At 41.0% G+C, this 22842-nt stretch overlaps 1 protein-coding gene across 1 annotated transcript in view; it reads left to right on the top strand.

The window, feature by feature from the left end:
* The window catches only part of cachd1 (cache domain containing 1), a 164451-nt gene that overhangs the window by 79045 nt on the left and 62564 nt on the right, over positions 1–22842 (top strand). Inside the window, exons 3-5 of the mRNA XM_067990396.1 lie at positions 10561–10709; positions 18531–18637; positions 22644–22770. Of these exons, the coding sequence (XP_067846497.1) occupies positions 10561–10709; positions 18531–18637; positions 22644–22770 (383 nt within the window). The remainder of the gene's footprint in view (positions 1–10560; positions 10710–18530; positions 18638–22643; positions 22771–22842) is intronic.

Below are 22842 nucleotides of genomic sequence, written 5' to 3'. Positions count from 1 at the left end.
CTCATTTCCTGTCTCACTCGCCTATCACTCCATCTTTGCTGACCTACCTTGGCTTCCTGTTCCCCAACAAATTTAATTTAAAATCTTTGTCCTTACCTTCCAATCCCTTCATGGACTGGCTTCTCTCTCCCTCTGCAACCTCATTTAGCCATTCATCTCTTCTTACATACTTCGGTTCTCTGACTTTGGCGTCCTATGCATCTGCCCCCTCCATTTGCCCCACTACTGGTGGTAGAATCGTCAGTTGTCTCAGCCTACGGTCTGGAATTTCTGCATCTTAAACCCCCTTAACCTTTTTATTTCTCTATCTTCCTTTTAAAAAAAACCTTCTCAAAATCCATCTTTTTGACTGAACCTTCTGTCATCTATCCAACTCACCTCCCACTCACCCCCCATACACACAAGTACCGTTTATGAACTCCATGTCATTATTTGCATTTTAATGCCCTCCTTTTCAACAAATTAAATAGAGGAATTTCTAACCGCATTGACTGCTGATTAGATTTCCCAGATTAACAAACTCTCTGTACCACCTGCTATGTCAGCAAATCCTGATTTTTTGAAAAATTGAAATTAGCGTCTCCAGGATGACATGAATTTTACTTTTAGTATCTGGCTGACAGATGCCTGCCTCTGTCACAGACTGCATCGTATAGTCATTTCAAGTTCTGTTCAAAATCTCAAGGGATCTTGTCTGTTTTTTCTTAAAATATAAAGGAAAGCCTACACTAGTTCTGGTCAGATCACAGTCACACTCCCTATTTATTGTTTAATGGTATAGAATCCACTTCTGCAGATGTCTCTAACTTACTGGGTTCTGAAGCTGTGCTTTCCAATGATCTGCAGCTACAGTTGGCCTCATTTCATCTTACTTCATTGTGATCTTCTGTGCGGGCTATGACGCAGATAACCATTTGATTTTTAAAGATGCTGATTCATGCTTTAAGTAATGTTCTACAAACTCTGTTCACACTCCAGCATCTCTCCAAAATGGCCATTCTTAGCGTATGTGCTTGAAAAGTGTTTGGAGTTCCCTCGGGTGGGATGGGGGCTTCAATGTGAGCTTGAATAATGTCTAAACGCAGGCATAGACCAGTTGGACTGAATGACCTGTTTCTGTGCTGGATGTTGTATGTAATTCTATGTAATCTCTTCATACGAGGTCTTGGTATGGAGAGAAACTTTTGTTATAGTTGCCTAGTCTTTCTCTTTCCACCAAAAGATTTCTGCTTTTCGGCTAATGAGGCAGTTCATTACACTATAACAGGCTGTGAGCCAATGCCAACATTCAGCTACTTGAATAGACTCCTTAAGGACTGGTGGAAGGCAGCCAAATCTGTTTCCAAATTGGGCCCAAGCACATTATCTTTTTTTTTCTCTCTTCCCTCAAGGAGGATAGAATCACATGCTGCAACTATAGAGAAGGTAGAGATACAGCAGTAAATAAAATCTACTTGATCTAAGTAAAGTCTGGATTTGGCAGAAACATTCTACTTCAGGTGGTTATAATTGGGCTGCTTATATAGCTGAACCTTTTACTTAGTGTTCTTTGCAAGATTCCAATGAGAAATTTCAATATTGAGAGAATAGGTGTCACGTTTTTTTTCTGGATTGTATGTATCTCTGTTTTCTCCCAATTATATTATTAGACTTTTCGTGCTCTCTTTGGCCAGTTGCTGGGAGGTATGTGATAATGATTGGTTGACTACTTCCTCATCAGATTTTTGTTGTTCTCCCTGCAGGCATATGGCACAGTCTCTACTTGGTATGGCGCAGACAGAATACTGAGTAGAGTGGAGGATTGAACCTGTGTTCTACCACACATTAGTAATATACTTGAAAAGGAAAAATTTGCAGGGCTATGGGGAAAGAGTGGGAATTGGTGCTAATTGGATAGCTCTTTCCAAGAACCGGCACGGGCCGAATGGGCTCCTTCTGTGCTGTAAGATTCTATGTGCTAACATCAAATGATCAGTTTCATTGCATCTGGATTTTTCTTTTTCAGTTGGGTGTTGGAACATTTTCTCTTTTTAAAAAAAAATCACTTTCCTTGATTTTTTTTTGAAAATAGGCTAGTGCTCTACAATATCAAATCATAGTCAATGATTAACAAAAAACTGCCCTTGATAGTGATTTTCAACCAATCAGAGGTGGATTTTAAATGAGCCGTTGGTTTGATGGGTGTCCAGGAAAATGGATAGTTTACTGCATCAAAAAATCGTAAAATAGAGAATGTCTATCCCATCTATCTCATTGATTGTTGATGAGATGTGGTTCCACAGGTGTAGTTGCCCTTCAGTACCTCTTATAACTGGCCATTCTTTGTGTGAGTCTGAGCATTTTCCACACTATGCAATACATTCACCTCCAAATACTTAATTTTGACCCATAAGAACCAAGATGCAAAAACAAAGAGAAATGTGTTATAAGTCCCTTTTTGGATGCTGGCCACAAATTGAATTTTTGAAATAAAAGAATAGAGTTGATACAAATGAAGACCTGGTGTATGGTTGTTTCATATTCCTTTGATTCTACTTTATTAATACTATATTGGGAAATTTCATAAAGATTCTTACAGATGTTTGTGGAGGCAAAAGTGTCAGATTTGAAATGTAAAGAGCATTCAAACATACTGATTAATTTACTTTCTCAAACTCAATTATCTAACTGATAGTTTATCCCAGAACTAATTTATGTCAACTAACAATAGAGGCATTTCTGGTAGAGAATCTGATAAGTAATTGTTGGTTTTATAACTCTATGTGTGTGTCTGTGTGCTCAGTCACATTTCTTAACTGATCTAGTAGGTAGAAGAACAGATCAATTAGCCTAAGGTTTGCAGAGATCAGAGGCCTTAAGGAAATGTCTTTGGTGGGCCCACACAAGAAGCTGGCTGATTGTGGTATTTGTGTTGGGATGGTAGGTAGTTCAGTGAAAGCGACGCATGCCTAGGTCCCGTTAATGGTTGGGGGGAGAAGTTAGTTAAATGTCAGAAGCTGTGGAAAGAAAACATTAATGTATTGGGCTCATAGGATGCCAGGCAGTAGGTTTATGCAGGGCTTCAAAATAATGGTTGCAAACTGTCTTGCGTATTCCTGTCCAGAACTTTCAATACTTGCTGTCATCAGAAGATGAAGCAAACAACCAGTCTCTGTGAGAACAAGAATTCAGTGAAGTTGGGTGCAGATGTCACCAACTATTATTTGGCAAAGCAACAGAGGTGATCATAGATTTTTTTTGAAAAATACAGTAACAACATTCCTGCATGTGCAGTGATGGAAATGTCTTCCCTGTTTTATTTTGATTTTTCATCAGTCACTTATATTTCTTGTGGTAGGGAAGGGGACCACGTTTTGTTACACACGAAACAAATTGTACTGAAATGGCTTTGATATACAGGCACTGGCTTTAACTGCAGCTAGGCCGAATATTTTTAGATGGCATAACATTTGCCTTTATAGTTCTGAAGTTTGTTTCTATTTTATATCAAGGTAGAAAAAAACGCTATGAGAAATAAACATGGATTAAGTGGGCCAACATAAAATAAAGTTTTAAAAAAATGTATTTAAAATGCTGAGGGTGATAGATGTTGTTGATGGAAGCCAATTATTGGATTCAGACTGTGATACTAGAACTAATAGATTTAAAATGAACAATCCTCAAGTGAGCACAAATATTAGAAGCAAACTCTTCGCTCCCTCCCTCACCTCGCCACACAAACAGTAATAGATACTGTCTGGCAGTAGCTGTTGAAACTAAGTCCATATAATGCCTTTTTTTTTACCAAAAGGACCTGTGTTAATATCTGTTTTGGAATGGGATTAGAGGTTATAGGAATAGACTGAGATCAAATACTTCATAGAGCATGAGCAACAACAACTTGCATTTATATAGCATCTTTAATTTTTTTTTTAAAAAGGCCCACTATTGATGGAATTGGTTGGAAGGAAGGCCAGGGTTGAACGATGGGAGGATGGATGAATATTCTGGAGTTTTTCTCTGTTATATTTGGAGATATACTCACATTCAAGATGGCCCTGCACTTTCCAACAAATAGTCTGGGAAAAGAAAATCAGTGACATGCATAAGATATCCCATCAGTACCACAGCTCTCCTGAAAGTTGGAAATTTGATTTTAGTGTATGCTGACTGCACAGCAGTGGCAGCACATGGAACATAGACTTGAACCAGGAGCATGAGACAGGGAAGAATGAGACCAGGAGCCAGAGAGAAGGTAACGGGGCTGCAAGTTCAGAATAGACAGGAGAGTGGGAGCAGGCCAGGAGTAGGTGATTGTGCTCCCCAGAATGAGTGACAATGTTACCTACCATAATGGATCGTGCTGTATGATCCTCCTGCTTTCAACCCCAAATTGGGACATAAATTTCTAGTCTTGTGTGTAGGCGTATACAATATGATGAACTTTCCATCAGGTAATTAATGATTGGAGTAGAGTCCACGATAGAACAGAATATACTTACTCTCAAAAACGGAGTGGGTTAGTTGCGCCAAATTGCATTTTATATATACTGTATATACACTGTGAAAATTCAACTTTATAAGATAAGGAGAACCTGGCCTGATTTAGGCTTGGGAAAAGTTTGCATGAAAAGATTAAATGGCCACAATCCTCCTCTAGCAGTGTTTAGTAAGATTTTTCTGACCAGGCTCCCGAGACATAATACAATTTGCGTCAAAGGACATCAATACGTTGGAAAAATGTCACTGCGTTACTTCCAGTTGTCATTGTGAAGAAAGTGTTGTGAAGCTGCTCCTTCTCTGCAAGCATTAAAAAGACAATGCTGCTTTGAATTTGACAGAATTGCTCAGTAGGAATGCTACAAGTGGCCTCCTCACCTGTGGGCTAGGGAGAGAAAACAAATCCCTCAGGGTCCCTGACCTTGACTGGTAGCCAGTGACCCCTACTGGAATGTGAACCACAGGTGAGGACAGGTTCGGGGTTGGCTGTGATGAACACAGTGGTTGGGATGCCAGTCAACACTCGATATTTAGGTTCACAAACTAAGAAGGTCACACACGCTCGGTCAGGCTCCACATGCTCGGCTAATGGTTAATGAATGCGCTTGTGCGGCCCAACATTGTGCATGAGCTACGTGCCTCGGGCTGTGCATGCGCGGCTCAGCACGTTCCAGGCCCAAGTGCGCATATGCATCGTCGATAGCGGAAGTACTTATCCCCTGGCGCTAGTCAGTGCGCAATAGGTCAGAATGGTAATTTTATCAAGATTTTAGGACTGGGCAATAAATGCTGGCCTCGCCAGCGAAACCCACATCCCATGAACGAATAAAAAAAAAAGATACTAGAGGGCAGCTGGCACCCATGGAACTGCACTACAGCAGTGTTGTCCAATACATTAGCCACCTGCCACATATGCCTAAATGGGAAATCAGATGTGGCTACTTGCATTTCTGATTAGTAAGTAAAAAAATTAGTTATAGACACTGTCGTTAGGCATGTGATCTCAATACTCCTATTTGTACGGCATATGCACTTGTTCCGTAACCTTTTTGTGCATTTGTTGATAAAATGGTAAGTCGATAAGCAGAGTATGTGAATGTTTTTAATCGTTGAGTGTTTTACTTCCTTGGTTACTGAATGGTGGTAGATGTTTGTTAAGTAAATATAGACATGTGAAATAAATTTACCTGTATTGCATGCAAGGTGATTTCTACTAAAATTGGTGCATGTGGCTAAAATGGTGTCACTGTTGCCACACCAGCGATTTATATTGGACAACACAGCATTACATACAATATGAATCAGTAACTTCAGTTGTGCGGTTAAGAAGATTGCGGAAAATTTTAAGAATAAAATGTATAGTACTCTTTTGGCAAATTAATGAGCTTCTCTTTGCCTGTATCTAAGTTGTCTTATGTGAAATCGTTCTCAACAGTCACCACACAAATCAAAACCCCTCTCATTAATCTGTGCTTAAGCTTCTGTGGAAATTGTGGCTGTGTTTGGGGGTGAGAAAAAAATCATTCCTTGGCAACAGTTTGCCAGTGGCCTGCTGGGAATTCCAACAGAGCTGCTGTTCCATGCTGATAGCGTTTCAGTAAATACACTGTGACTAATATTCTTTGACCTGATGCATAATAATAGTGTTCTAAATGTACAAATGGGAAAAGGTATTCGTCGGTGTTAGCAATCTAAACTGAGAAATCACTATTACCAGCTGGGTTCGATGGGTTCTAAATGAGCCGTTTAAATATTAATGGCTTATGGAAAGCTGGTTAGTATATGCAAAGAATGTGTTTTAATGATGGGTACAATTTGAATTGCAGTGGCTGCTAACTGTCAAATTGAGAATCGAGGAATTGTATAAATAAGGTGGATGATAAATTAAATCAGTAGAAATTTAAAGAGAAAGATAGTGATCTTTTGTTTCCCCCCCCCACCCAACTCTTCCACCAAACTTCTGCCTCCCTCTCCTGAAGGTGCTAATTGATGCTGCGTACAGTTCCAAAGAACACTGGCTGTTCTCCGGTAGCATTGTGGTGCAGCGCCTATTGTAGCACCCTTACTGCTGCCCTGGATAAGACCAGCAAATTCAGCACAAACTCCGTGGAGATCAAACCTGGACCTTTCTGATGTGTATGTCCCAATACCACACCAGCCTGCTCCTAGACCTGTTGATCGAACATTTAAAGCAGGGGGTGGTCAATATTTTCAAATTTCAGCATAAACTGAATTTGAAGCTGGAGTAGAAATATATTTCCCCTTTTCACTTCTGTGGATAAGTGTGATGCTTTGTTTAATTGTCTTGTCCATGCACTTATTTCCCTATGTGGTGATCATGTCCTTCGTTGTTCTGCACCCCTCAGATTGGGATTGAATGTGTGGGCAGGGGAGCTAAACACTGCAATCAAAAGACCCTCCCATCAGCCACAGAAAAGCTGCATGCGGTTCATGAATCACCAGTTTAGCCACCTGACTTAATGATCGGTTATGGATTGTTTAGTTGTGCAGTACTGTGGCATTAGAGCACTAGCAAGCTGTGACATGGAGTGATTGGGTGACCACTTGATTCTCTGTGCAGTGAGTTACCTGTCTTGTCTATGTTGTTGGATGTAGGTGCAAATCTGTACAACTTCTTGGAAATAGCATGTGCTCCTCTCTGAATTCTCCACAGTGATGCAGCTTTCACTGGGGCTCAATATGGTTTCCGGAGGCTTAGCTGGTTACTGATGTAGGTGCCTCCTTGGTGGTTACATGCTTGTTCTGCACCACACTGCGTTATTCGATTACATTGTTTTGTTTTAAAGTTGCAGAGAAAGTGGGCAGGCAGCCTGCTTCTTCTGCTAGTGTCCCCAGGAGGTACAAAATAGTGTGGACTTATCTGTATAGATCTGACTTGTCCAGTATATGTTGTAGTAGACAAATCAGGTCAGTGGTGTGTGAAACCGAACATTATAGGTGCCCTGGAGTCAGGTGAGCCTGAAGGTCAAGGAGTCTGAAGCGTTGGGGAGAGGAATGTTAAAGCAGTGAACCTGGAATCGGCAGAGCCGGAATTGGGTGTTGGGATGCAAAACCATGAAACTAGGAACCTGGTCATTCATGCGATACAATTTATCCAGACAAACTGAAGATATGTATGCATGTGTTAATGTGATTGGTTCGGTACAGATGCGATTTGTCCAGTTTATCCGATTGTCACTATAGGTACAGTAGACTATGTCAGTATGGTAGAATGCCATTCCCTTTTCCCTTCCCTCCTGCACTGAGTTGATGCAATTTTTGCTTGGTCTGTGTGGCTCAGCGGAGAACTGAAAGATCAAACTACTTCGTTCAAAATGACTAAAAGTTGCTTCAAATAATAAAACAATTGTTATTCAAATTAAATATATTTGCTTTTCCCAAACTAAATAAAAGTAAAACTATCTTGACTGCTTGCAAAACAATCTGGTGGCGGATCCCCATGGAAATATGCTTTCAGGTTGGGAATCCAGCCATTGCACGAGACCAGAAAATCATTAGGATTATTCTGTAGCCGACAATTTATCATCTCATCTCTCTGTGGAAAACATTGGCAGAGAAAGGGCTAATGAAGGCACATTCACCTGTGTGTCTCCAGTATGTCAAGGCTTATAATTACACAGATCAAATGGCACCCATGGGACTGTGGGTTGAAACCTTTAGTGACTACATTTCCTCAGTGCATTGAAAACTGTTGCATAATGGTTGAGTTTTGGTGTTTTTTTTATAATTGTGAAGAGTTTTTTTAAAAATAAAGTATATCAGATGCCAGGATCTGACTAATAGTCCCACAGTCAAATAGCCTCCCAGCAATCCCTGTCAAAGCTCACACATGAATAATTACCACTTGGGCGAAGTACAAGAGTGCGCCTGTTGCTGAAGGTACCATGTCCCAGCAAGGAGTCAATGCCTCCAGGAAATGAGGGGGGTGGGTGGGGGAAGAAAATGTGTGTAAAATAAGCCTTTAAATGCAGGCAGAGGTCCTGAAACCTAGCAATCTTCTAAATGCTGTTATTAAATTGAGTGCTTGATGATTTATTTGCTTAAAAAATAATTCTCTTGTAGTAGAATCTAAGACTGAAAGACTATGTTACCAAACTGTTTTCTGGCTGAAATAATATTCCATCATGTAGGACCCATAGCGATCAGTACGAGCTGGATTTTTGAACAAGAAAAAAGCAATTGGATGCGCAATTGCAGGAAACTCACATGTACGGCTCTGTAACTTGCGGGCGGGGCCATTATAATGGGTGGAGATGCATTTGGGCAGAGATCAATTCATGATCGTAAAAGATTGAGAAGATTTGGGCATATTGTACTTGCGTGCATATGATTAGCATTTTAGTAGAGTGTAATGGTGGGTGTGAGAAACTCTCCTACTGTGTCCACTTGAACCTAGCAGTCAGCTGCAGATGCTGCCCTTCCAACCTTGGGTTGTGGCAGCACAGAGCATATTGAGCCATGTAACTCTAGGGTGAATGCCAATAGGTGGAGACATTTGAGGTGATTAATTAAAAGTATCTCATAAGAAACTTACTGCCCAGCATTAAAATATATTGGCTTAAGAATGATTTGTTTGCCTTCATGGCATATTGACACCATACACTAAATAAGCCTAGTGACAACACTGCAGAGATTAAAAAATGCCAAATTTTAGTTAGGGATTACTTCAGTGTTTGCATACAGATGAAAACCAAAATTAGACATTGTAACAAAAAAAAATGTAGATGGCATATTCTTAACTGATCAAAGAAGTGCTTCCAGGAATTTTTTCCCCTAAACATTAATCTCTACTTTGCTCTTGATAGGAGCCTGTAATTTTATGTTTTAATCATGGTGAACAATTATAGATGAGACAGACTCAGTAAAATTTATACGCACTTTATAAAAAATTCATGTTGTTTTAAGGATTTCTGTAAGTAATGCAAATGTAAGCATGGAATAGCTAAATAGTTTGTGCTTTGATGTTGCTTTCTGAATATTCTGCGCACAGTTTTATGATCATTGCAGAACGTGCCAATATTTTTAACTGTTGATAAAGGTATTCCTTTTTTTCTGCACATAATTATCCTCTCCGCACTTGAAGGTACTGAGTCTTGCTGTGGTGTGGTTTTGGGCTTCAGTCATCTTCTGATATGTTGTGCAAATGGCCATTTTTCATGCGTGAGCCTGGACAGTGCATGTCAGTAGGCTTTTTGACAGTTGAAAGCCTGCAGCTGACCCTAATCTTGACATCCTCCTATATCCACAAACTTTGCAGAAGGGGTCTCTGGATTGTAATCAAAAGCAACAACCCTGGCTGAGGTTACTTTTTAATATCTCTTGTTAGTTGTGAATTTCACTTGTTGAATTAAAAAGTTGGAGTCTGAGTGCCAACACGACCTGGGGCCAATTGTAGCACCTCAACTGAAATTGAATTGGGATTTTCAGTTTGTACAGCTGAATACCACATCATATAGTGCTTTTATCGTTAAGCCATTGGGTAAACTGGGTATTGCATTTTTTATTGTCTTGGTTGGTGGCGTGGCCTAGCCTATCGTTGGCTATTTTTGCTGATCAGTGACCATGTAAAGGATTTGGGTTCATGCTGTCCTTTCACCTCTGAGATGTCGGTTCAAAATTAATGGAATGAAAATCTCTGCTCTCTGCAAGTAAGGGTTCCACGTGAAATAAATTTGGGACTCAGTTCCTAATGGGCGCAGGCACAAAACTTGACCATATTTGGCACAAATTGACGTTAATTTCACAACCTCACTTAGGGATGTCAGTGCTATATTTGGTATGGAAACTAGAAATGTCACTTGCACAGATGAAATTGAGGTTTAAGTAGCATGTTGGGCCAGAATATGGGAAGTTTTACTCTGCATTTGACCTGTGCTGTATCCAACTCAAAGTACTTAATGCTGGAAAAATGTTCATTTGCCAACAATGACATACTTCTCCTTGATGAGCAGAAAAAGTGCCATAGTAAAGTATCTAAATTTAGGACAGAAATATTGTAAACTGGTAGCAGTGCTGATCTATGATCTCATCCTGTGTTGTGCTTTTCCATTCCCCCGACAGCTGGCAAAAAAGATAAGAGAGAAGTTTAATCGCTACCTCGATGTAGTGAATCGTAACAAACAGGTAGTGGAAGCATCCTACACTGCTCACTTAACATCGCCGTTGACGGCCATCCAGGACTGCTGCACGATTCCGCTTTCAATGATGGAGTAAGTATTTTTTCTCACTTTGCAGATTCCAACAGTTCAACACATCCATGATTATATATGTTGCATTAGTGATCATGTAGAGTAGGAAGCTTATCAGTTACAGTGCAGCCATTCTAATATGATTTCCAAGCCAATTATTTTTTCTGCTTTCTCCCTCTCCTGAAAGTGCTGACTCTTGCTAGAGTACAGTTACACGGTATTGCTAGGGTATGGTTCCATCAGTGTTAAAGCCCTTTGGTACCTCATGGCTATTTGTGATATGTCAACCTAGATATTAAAGGTTGGGCGGGCTATGTGACAGGGTCGGGGTATCACAGCAGAGTGCAATCTTGTCTACACACAAAAGGTCTACATATATGCACGTTCCAGCAAGAGCCACTGGATAGCAATCAGGACACAAGCCGTATCTTGTGTATTTTCTCTCCCTAGCCCAAGGGTATTGAGGTCAATTGTAGTCATATCACCTCAGCTGATATCTGCTAACTCAGCACAGACTGGGGGTTGAACCTGGCACTTTCCTAGTCTGATAGGCTTAGTATCATACTGGCAGTGTATTTACTAACTGAACCAACCAAACGTTTACTGTACACTTGATAAAACTGTGCAATGAAATTGTCCTCTGTTAACAACCAGCACACGTCTCTCCTAATCTCTGTCATGCCTATGTAACCTGAGTTCCTTCTGTGTTCATTTGAGTGCACATTTTGGCTGCAGTTCTGGTCCTGAGCCCATTACTGCTATCTCCTTTTTTTTTCTCTTTTGGCCCTTCTTGGGCCCTTCTCTCTTGTCCCCCAGTCATTACATTTCTCCCCTCTTGAGTGCTTTTCCCCCCCACTCTCCAAATTCTTACCTGGACCCATTCTCTGTCTTCCTACTTTCTTGCTGGCATCCTATTTTGAATACCTCTTTAATAAACCCACAGCGTATTTTCCCTTCTTGTCCTACTCAGCGTCTTTGCAGTCTTTGATGTGGTGTTGACTGCTCTTTTCATTTTTCAAAGTGTCTCCTTCATTGTCTCTATGGGACATTTCTCACTTGGTTCCACTCTTACCTATCCTCTCTGCCGCCCACCCCACTCTAGCCACCCCTCCCCCCCAGCCCAGAGATTCCCCAGCAATAGCTTGTCTTCCCAACCCTCACCATTACTTCTGGAGTCCCCCAGGAATCTAAACTTGGCTCCCTCCTCTTCTTCATCTACATGCTGCTCCTTGGTGACATCGCCCAAAGACATGGGGTCAGCTGCTACATGTATGCTGGCAACGCCCAGCTCTACTAATTAATTACTCTTCTTGACACCCACTGTCATTGTGCTGTTAGACTGCTTGTCCGACATCCAGACTTGGATGAATGGAAGTGTCCTCCAGTTAAAAATTGAGACGACCAAAGTCATTGACCTCGACCCCCGCCACAAGCTCCGTATCCTTGCCAATGATTCAATTCCCCCCCCCCCCCCCCCGCTAACATCTCAGCGTTCTATTTGACCCAGAGCTGAGCTTCCGACCCAATATCCTTTCCATCACAAAGACCACTTACTGCCACTTTTGTATCATCGCCTGCCTCTGACCCCGCCTCAGCCCATTTGCTGCTGAAACTCTCATCCATGCCTTTGTCACCTCCAGACGTGACTATTCCAATCCTCTTCTAGCCTTCCATCCTCCAGCTCATCCAAAACTCTGCTGCCTTTATCCTATCCTCCACTAAATAACGCTCACCCATCTGCCGAGCTACAATGCCTCCTGGTTCCCCAAACTTCCAATTTAAAAATCTGATCCTCATATTTAAGTTGCTTCATGGCCTTATCCCTCCCTATCTCAGTAACTTCCTCCGTCCCTACAGTATCCCAAACACTCTGTTCCTCTGACTGTGGCCTCTTGTGCTTTCTCCCCTCTTCTTTCACCCTTGATTGGAAGCTATGCATTCAGCCATTTAGGCTCCATGCTCTGCAATTCACTGCCTAAACCCCTCTGCTACTCAACCTCCCTCTTTTTTTAAGCCTCTCCTTTAAACCCACCTCTATGACCAAGCCTTTGGTTACCCCCTCCTCGTATCTTCTTCTTCAGCTTGGCATCCATTTTCTCTGATTGCACCTGTGTGAAGCACCTTGGGACGTTTTGCTGTGTTGAAGGTGCTATATCAATGTAAGTTGTTGTTATACTCCCACAGTGAGTCCATAAATTTTCATGTTACTTCTATCAGTACATGATCAGTTAATCCAATATCATGCTAAGTTATGTAGACTTTTATTGATTCATACTGCCCTTGTTTTGTGTTAGTGTGCCTCTGTGCTCCTCTCTTTCCCCCCACCCCTCCCCATAATAGTCAGATCTGGTAGCTGTATGTCTCAAGCAATTCAGAATAAATTGATAAAAAGGAATGAATAAGTTAAAAAGAAAAACAATCCCACGCAGGAGTTGCTAATCTGAATATATCCAGCCACTATAAGATGGGTTGGTGCTGAAGATCAGGCAGTTGGTGCTGAATATAAAAACTAAAGGCACACCACACGTGGACCTTCCCAGGATGGTGCTTTAGGACCAGTATTAAAAGACCTTCCTCATGTTAGGAGCTGACAAGGAAAAGGATCATAGCCATGCCCAAGAAAGTGTGCTGATGACAACCCAACATTGGTGGGTACCAAGAGTTTCTTGGACTCTGATACAGCCCTAGTGCAGTGTACGGTAATGAGCCCCATAGATTCTTTTTTGGCATCAGCAATTGAGAGTCTAAGCTCAGTAATCCTGTCCAATAAGTAACTTCTGCACTGATGACTGCCAGCAGGTTTATACCTATTAAAGCTTAGAGTGGCTTAAGTACACCATGCACTACTTCAGACAAAACAAAATGGCATTGTTCCAGGTCAGGAAAATTATTTCAGGCCCAGACTCTGGAGGACACTCAAAGTATAAACACTCTACCAGCTCATAGGAGGAAACTGGGAAGACCATGAAAGCCATGACCACTCTAGAAAGCTTCCTGATGTGGCCCTGATTAAGCATTCCTTGCCCCTACTTAGGGTGATGGGTAACTGTTCCATTGTTAGCTTTAATTTCAGTTTGCAGCCCTCACTGCCAATCAACTTTATTAATTTTTGCATTTGGATTAGACTGTCTTTGGGACACATCTGGAGTTTCTATTGAAATAAGTTTCTCCATTTCACAGACAAGAAATTATTATTCCATTCTTTTATCGGACACAATGTCAGTCAGAGCTGGAGCAGCTGTTTGACTGTGTGGCAGTTCATAGTGCCCTAAGTTACCACATCACCCAAACCAGAAGTCTCATTAGTTATTGTTTCCTATCACTCTAGGTCCCAGACAAACTAGTAATGAAACAATTCATAACTGACTGGATGATAGAGTACATTCTGCACTGCAGGGAGAAACTCAGGAATTAGATTGAAGGTCATTGCACTTATTCTGCAGCAGCTTCCTGGGCATCTCTCAATTAGAGGTTCCAATTGATAGCATTTGCAAAGTGTTCAAATGGAGTAATCTGCGTACGTTCACCAAGCATAACTGATTAGATATGACTGCTGTATGCACATGTCTTTGGCAGGTCTAAGAGACTGAATGTGGATATTTCCGGTAATGCGATGGTTCAGTAGAACAGAGGAAACACAAAAACCTGTTTCTGCCACCTGCCTGGATCTATGTTTTATTTGTTACAGTTGCTTTTCATGGAATTGGCTGCAGTCTGCTTCCAGTACGCTGTTATACCCACATCAACTGATAAACAGCTAAATAAGACCTTAATCAAGAAAATATATCAAAATGAACACTAAGGTAGCGATTCATCTACAGAAAGCACATTCATTTCTAAATGCAGGCGGGTGCATCATTTCCCTGGCTTTAATGTTGAATTGGCCTCATAGGGACTGCTGTAAACATTAACTGAATAGTTCTTTCTGGAGATGAATTGTCCGGTGAGGGCATATGTGTTCGCAAAAGTGATGGGTCTTGTCAAGAATGGAGTCGTGAGCTAAAAATATACATTAGAGGATCCATTTAGTGACTAATACAGTGGTTTTAGTGCACTTACTGCCTACCAAATTATCTGACTTTCTTAAGGCTTTTAGAAAATAAATTTCCTCAGTTTTCTTTATTCTTCTCCTAATGGTGCGTACTCATGATGGGATTCAGTACCAAAAGCACTAGCAGCCTTCTGGTATCTCACTCAAGTGCTGAGTTAGCTCATCTCGCCTTGAGTTGCAGTGGAGGTGCTACAGTTGACCTCTGTCCTCGGCTTAGGGGAGAAAAATTAATCAAAGGTCCTGCTCCTGATGGAAAATGCGCATCTAGATATTGGATGAATGAGGGTGAAATCGGATTCAGCTATAATGCCCCATAGTTAAATTGCCTGCCAACACTTGCTGCCTTGGCTCACGTAGGATAAAAAGTAAATATTGACTCAGTTGGTGGATGTACTGCTTATTATGGTACTGAGGCAACCAAACTAGAAAGGTTCTAGGTTTGATTCCTGGTCTGTGCTGATTTAACTGATCTCAGCTTGGCTAGCTGTGGGTGTGCCACAATTGGCCTCAGTGCTCCTAGGGGGAGAAAAACCAGCCGGGGTTCCTGCCCATGATTGCTGCTGTTCAGCCTAAAAGTGCATGTATGGTGGTCAGGCAAGGCCAAGATTGGTCTTTAGTATGATGTCCTAAACGGAAGAATTGCCTACTGTCAGTAGACTCAGATGCGAAAAATGGCCTCAAGCTTAATCAGGCTGTGCAACCTTACCACAGCATCAGTCAATTCTCCAGGAGAGGAGAAAATGAGAGAGAGGTGGGGGGAAGGAAGGTCAAATATTTTGAAATACAGCATATATTGCTTATAGAGAGAAAACAATCAGTAGACTAATGGAGAAGAGCTGTTTGGCAGACATTAGAAGCTGTGCCTGAGCATATATTTTTTTTCCAGTTTTCATAATGCAGAAACATCTCGCGAAAATCTGTTTCGCATGATAAGGCCGGTTTGATTTAAGTCAATTTGGAATTTGCTAGAAGACTGGGTTTTGATATAGAATTCAAAGAGCTGCCAAAAAACGTAGTTTTTATGTTCTGCATTAGCTCCAGTTCGCTTGCAAATCCTGCTCAGTAGAACAGAAGCCGGCTGGTCTGATGGGATTTTAATATGTGAAGTTCAAAGTGCTGAAGCACATCAGAGCAGATATCAATCAAGCCAGTGCCTCGCAAGCTGAAGGCTGAACTGGCGTTTCCAAAGGGAATGAGATCAAAGTAAAAGAGTGAGGCTGTGCAGCTTCTCTCTCGAGACTGTGTTTCGATCAGTTGTTCATTAAAGTCCGTCCAGGAAGAAGTGAGGGGAAAAAATGCAATGATGTGACTGCTCTTGGAAACAGAATTTCAGTCTATCTTTTGATCACTCAACAAGAGCAAGGCAGAATCTCATCACAGTTGTAGTCATGGTACCCTGGGCAAGTTGAAACAAACTGGGATAAATTTTCTTGAGTTATTCATGATGTTTTGTGTGCAATTGAAGAAATAATGGTGTACAGCTTTTTGCGGGAAGGAATGTTAACCTTTTCTGTGCCATTTGTATATCTGTGCCATTTGTATATTCTTAACTCTAGATATGATATGAATCATGGGTCCATTATCATCAATGATAGTGGCTCCTTCCTTGCAACAGTGTGCATGTAGGTAGAAGAGCCTGGATCATGAGCACTGTTGTGTTTCAAGTGTGCAGTGCAAGACTTATGTCAAATGTCAGATGTGAACAAGCACCTTAATTTAATTGGGAAACTGTAGAGGCTTGCAGAATACCAACACTGTGATTGCTGCCTCACAGTTTACACTTGCAAGTTACCACCATGAATTAAGAAAGGAACCCAGGGACCCAAGGGGTAGTTTCCATGCTGTACTTGCATATTGGATGGTATTGTAGAGGGCAGAAACAACAGTAATAAGGACAGGTATCACAGATCTGCCCTACTGGAAGCACAGAAAGAGATGAATAAATTGTACGTGGGCAACTGAGATATTTCCTATACCCTTCACCCACTCTAGTTTTGTAAGTGATGGCTAACTTTACATGCATTTAAAGGGAGTGGGTGATGACACTGACAAGAGTTCCACAGGCAGGAGAAGCAGTGTATGAAGCTTTGCTGCTGGCATTCTGTGCAGATGTTTTGTGTTAATACAGAATTTTGATGTGCAACTATTATTTCTCTGGCATTAATATCTGACTTCAGTGCCAGAAACTTTAGTATTGGACTGACAACCCAGCTATATTTCTTTGATGTTGTAGAGTGTAGACTCTAGCTCTTATCAAGTCTACTGGTTTACTTGGCTCCAGAGTTCATCAACAAGGAAACAATTTTCTCAGCAGCCTGCTAAACAAGAATACAGTATTCCATCATTAGCCACATCTGAAGCTTTGTTGCACACTGGAATTGCAGATGGTGCATCTTTTCCATCTCCTTCACTTGTTTACACACTCAGTTACTTGGTTTGTGATTTGTCAAGCAAGTAGCAGAGTGTTTGTATCTGAAGAGATTTTGCTACTCATATATAGAGTAGAGGTGAATCCCTCTCTCGAGTTGACTGTCTCCTCAGCACTGAGGATAACTTGTTATTTGTCCACCTGCTTCCCAATTCTGTCCATTGCTTCTTGCAATGATTCAATCAGTACTTACCTTTTTAGATGGTGAAGTGTAGCATTATAGAAGATTATCAGCAAAGAGGATGTTACTTTCAATGACATCCACAAGGCAATCAGTGAAGAGTTTTCTGTTTATCAGAAATTCCAGTTCTGAGAAAAGGGTAAGGAAGTTGGGCTTGCTTTCTATGGTGTGGGGAATTAAACTTGGACGTAAAACTCACTGAAGTTTTCAAGAATATGATGGCAGTTCACCCATTGGTCCAGGTTAATCATTCATTATGTTGAAGGGCTTCAAATACCATGGACACAAGTTAAATGTAGGAAGTTAGGAGTAAGAAGAAACTGTAGGTATAATTTTTCAGTCCCCTGCTAGAAAGTACAGATGTATGAGCATCAGTTGAGTAAACAATGGGATATGTGTGATGCCCCACTCAGCCGAATAGCCTGTCAGGCACAAACGTGAAGAATGACCAATTGGTTAAGCTACTGGAGGTCTGATCATTCTTGTGGAATCATACCCTTGCATGAATCTATATCTTCAGGAGAGTTGGGGGGAAAATAAATGTACTGTTGATTTTATGTGCACTTAAAAAAAAAAATCAGTTGCTCTTGCCAAAATGTAGCTTTCTTTTCATCGAGCAGAGTTCACCCTGTCCAGCTGGGTCTGCTCAGGTGGGCACTCAGAATGGCCAGGCCTCTATTGTTGAAAGCTTATTTGATCATTGCTTCTATCTAAATTGTCAAATTTTTATTTTTTCTTTTGAAATGCTTATTGAATTAAATTCACAAGATGCTGTGAGAGGATGCTTGCCTCTCCTAATGGCTGAGATGGTAAATAATGTGGTACTGCTCCATAAGTTTCACTTGCTCATGGTTAAATAATCTGCTGAAACTTGCTATCTAGACTCGTATTTGAAGAATGTACTGGAAGGCTGCTGGTTCCAAAGGAACTATACTCCAACATATTAGCATCTGCAGGAGAGGATGGAAAATTGAAGGACAATAATAATCAGAGCACTAGTCTTCTGACCGAAATGTTATGTATAATATAGTTGGGTCAAACTGTTATTGGCTGAAATGAAGGCCATTTCATACTTTACCAGGCTTCAATTACAGATGTGAAGTCGGAACTGTCTTGCCAGAGTGTTTTTATACTGTACTCCGCCTTGAAACCCTCATCTCATTTTAATCTTTAACTTCTCAGGTTTGATGGGAATTTCAACGCGAATGTTTCAAAAACAATCAGCTGTGACAGGCTTTCGACAACTGTCAGTAGCCGAGCATTCAATCCTGGGCGGGACTTGAACACAGGTTAGTGTATCGGTTGTTTGTGTATTTAAATAATTTATTGATTTTTTTTTTCTTTAAGGTTTTTTTTTAGAAAATTCATATTTTCAATCCTCTCTTCCACAGCCCCTCCCCCATCGCTACATTAAGAACGATCACTGTTAACTACTAACCATTGTATCCTGCTATTGAACAGTTCTTGAAACTCCACTGGGGAATTGGGTTGACTGTTCAGTTTGTAACACTATCCATTCATCTCTGGGACCTGGATTCAAATCCAGGCCAGTCTAATGGATGAAAGTCTGTTCCCTAATGTCTGTAAAGGTCCTTTACAAATGAGTCTAGTTCCTAGTAACCCCTAATCCAGTACTAATTCAGCACTAAATTGGCCATCTCATATCGGAGACCAAAGTGTGGGTAAGGAAAAAAAGCCTTATTGGAGCAGTAGTACGTTCTCGTCTGTAGTTGGCACTGAGGTACATTCTTGGGGCAGAATAAAGGAAAGTTGCCTCTGCGTCCACCCATGTTATACATGACCTTGACAGAATGTGTTTTGGTCGTCCAAGTGACCTTTTCTCACCCATGACTTTTCCAGTGTTTACTGATTTTTCCCTCTCTTGTTCTGAGATACTTAGTGAATTGTGTCTATTTAATTTACATAAGTGATCTGAAATGCATTGATAAGTTGGTGCACAGAATCTTCTGGAATTTACAGTACTGAGTGACACTGCCTTTCTTTCATGAATTTGATATGCCTTTTGCCTCCCAGGGGTGAAATTGCTGGCTACTTCAGTACCAACTCTTAAAAGGCATCTATTTAAAAGCTGCAATTAAATGCTGTTGAGCTTACGCCCTCTGAGAGTTCCTTTTTGTTTTGTAGAAGCGTTTAATTTCTTTCCTCTGCCATAAGATTAGCCACTGACAGATTAAATGAAGAATTTAAGGGGAATTTCTTCACACTGAGAGTGGTGAGAATGTGGAACTTGCTGCCACATGGAGTGGTTGAAGCAAATAGCATTGACACATTTAAGGGGAAGCTTGATGCATACATGAGGGAGAAGGGAACAGAAGAATATTGGGGCAGGGTGGGAAGATGTAATTAGAGTGGGAGGAGGCTTGTGTGGAGTTTAAGCACCGGTATAAACCAGTTGGCCGAATGGCCTGTTTCTTTGCTGTAAATCCTATGTAATTCTATGTAAAAAAAAAGATGGAATGTAATATCCAAGTGACAATTTTAATCAAGTGCCATGCACTCTTAGACCAGTTCTACTGGCAATATAGCCAGGGGGGCCCTGGAAAGGTAAGTTTTAAATTATTTTTGTGGGTCCAGGAGAAGCACGAGTGCTCCTTCGGGCCACTGCTACCGCGGTGTCGTCGTCCTCTTTCCCCCCCCCCCCCCCCACTTCCAGGATTTACCTTGTTACCAGGCATCTTCGAGTCGCCCAATATTGCACCAGCTTAAATCCGCCGAGCTGCATCTGAATGCCAGTAGGTCTGATCTCATTGCTGCCAGAATGGGCAACTTGCTCTGCCAGTTGGTTGCCCAAAAGTTTAAAATCAACCCCAGAGTGTACGAGAGTGACCCATAGAAGTTTACAGCACAGAATGGGGCTGTTCAGCCCATTGTGTCTGTGCTGGCTCTTTGCTAGATCAATCCAAAACTAATCCCATCCCCCACTCTCCCCATAGCCATCTATTGTCCTCTGCTTCAAATATGTATTCAATTTCTCCTTTAATGCAATGGTGTCTGCCTCAACTCCTCCCTGTGGCAAAACATTCCAGGCTCCAACAACCATAAATGAAGAAAAATCTTCTAATCTCTCTCCTCACTGTCTTCATGATAAATTGATGACCCCATGTCACTGACCCCAGAGCAAATAGTCTTTCCCCTATTCATTCTATAAAAACCCTTCATAAGTTTTTAAGTGCCATTAAACTTTCTCTTGGCCTTCTCTGCTCCAGTGGAAATACTCCAAATATCTTTGCTGCCTCCTCATATAGTTTCCCAGCCCTGGTATCATCCTGATGAATCTTATGTTGTATGCTCTGTATGGTATTAATGTCTTTTCTATAATAGGACACCCCAAAACTGCACTGAGTATTCTAACTCTGGCTTTTACTCTTGTGTTCTATGCCCCAATTTCTAAAACTTTTTAAATAACTTTATCTACCTGCAAATATATTTGAACCTGTAAGTCTCACTGTTCATCCACAACCTTCAGCATTTTTCCATTGAGTGTATATTCCTATTCCTTGTTTATTTTTCTCTCTCAAAATGTCTCACCTCACATGTATCCACGTAATTTGCATTTGCCCCTATCTGCCCATTCTACTTAGTTGCCTCATTTGTCCCCATGGGAAGTACCTGACCTCTGTGTGCCATCTTTAAAAAAACAAGATTTCCTGTGGGTATTCAGGCACAAACATCCTGGCTTTATTAAAACCTAAACAAGAAAAATAGGAGAAGAGGCAAATGGTGGCCTCCTGCAACACAATAGAAAAAGCATCATGTCACACTATCACCATTGATGCGTTACACTCTTAGAATATGTCGCTGTAAAATAACTCCGTGTTTGATGATACAGAATTATTTGCCGACTATATAACACATGTTCACTTAGTTGTAATACATAAAACTACAGAAGTTCACCGCACAGAAGGAGGCCATTTGCTCCATCATTTCTGTTCCTGCTCTATGCTAGAGCAATCCAAAATCAAGCAGGCTAAGTAAACTGTGTGTTGAGTTGGGAGGGGAGCTGGTGATATCATGGGCCTGCATTCAACTGCAGACCATGCCAGAAGATGGTAGGTTTGAAGTTTACAGTCATCATTTTTGCTTTTCATTTATACACAGTGAGTTACTATATTCTCCCTGCTGGAGTTTTTGGGCTCAAGTTCTGAGGAGGCTGCTGACAATATAGATGAACCAAAGAAAAGATTACCAATTCACAGTAAAAGCAAAAGGTTGCAGAGAAAAACTATTCACATTTTAAATTCAAAGAGGGGATTTCAGGTTAAAAATGAAAGACTATTTATAAGGGTAAGGTAACAATTTAAAGTTCAATTTTTAAAAAAAAAACCTGAGGGGATAAACATCAAATATGAAAAGAAAGCCTAGCTGTAGATGACACAATATTGTGTTCAGGGGTTCTAATTTCCCCATGAGGTCTAGATGTTTACAGACTGGACAGAAAGTCACCAAGTGGCCAGATTGTGTAATTATTGTGTGATGAGTTTACATAATCAAAACTCATTATAAATGTGGACCTAGGAAATTATAATGGGAAAAAGTTGACAAAAAATGTGAAGAAAATGTGATAAATGGAAGTTAAGTGATACAGACAAAGTTATTTTCTATATACTTTAGATATATAGATGGGGGAGGGGGAAGAAGGTAAATGGTGCATGTATTTTCCACTTGCTTCACACCTCATGAACGTAACTGGATCTTAGTCAATGTTAAATACCATGGCTGTGTCACTTGATACTGTCTGCATGGGGTGCTCTTCAAATCTTCCAGCTGCCGTGGGATCAATACTGTTCCCTGCTGTTGATCTTAGGCACTTGCAAGTGAGAGTTCAGCACTTTCAATTCCATCTTCCTGCAGACAAAGTCTCAAGTACATTCTGACCTTCAGCTGGCACCTACCACTATTCCAGTTTGGACTGGACAGTCTGGATTTTGAGTTGTATTTGAAAAATTGTCAGATGAAAACCGGGCACCAAAACTCTGATTTGTTTTTTAAAGTCCACTCTACTTTTTCTTAGTGTGTAGGCGTTAGCTGCTAAGGTTTACAATGAATTTTCAGTGACAGCAAAGTAAACCTGAAAACTCCAAAACTTGACCTTCCTACCAACCCCAACTCCATCCTGCTTTGAAACTATGTTGACCCTGTCTGGTTTGGTTGTGTACCTTGAAGATGATGGTCACACTTCCTGGATTGAACAGCGGGCAGGCCATGTATCAAATGCCCCTGCATTTTTCTATCTGTATGTTATTTTGAAACAATCTTACTTTTCTAACCCACCAGTTCTTGCTGACAACTTCAAGTCAAATCCTGGTATTAAGTGGCAATACTTCAGCTCAGAAGAAGGGATTTTCACCATTTTTCCAGCGCATAAGTTTCGTTGCAAAGGCGGCTATGAGCATCGGAGCAGGTAGGAAACTTTGGTTTCATTCTCTGAGGACTTGCGGATTTTCTTTTTGATTACTTGATCTAAACACGTTCC

Source organism: Heptranchias perlo, chromosome 9 (assembly GCF_035084215.1).
Source record: "Heptranchias perlo isolate sHepPer1 chromosome 9, sHepPer1.hap1, whole genome shotgun sequence".
Classification (NCBI taxonomy): Eukaryota; Metazoa; Chordata; class Chondrichthyes; order Hexanchiformes; family Hexanchidae; genus Heptranchias; species Heptranchias perlo.
Note: the sequence above shows the minus strand (reverse complement) of the source record. Positions and strands in the feature narration are given on the sequence as shown.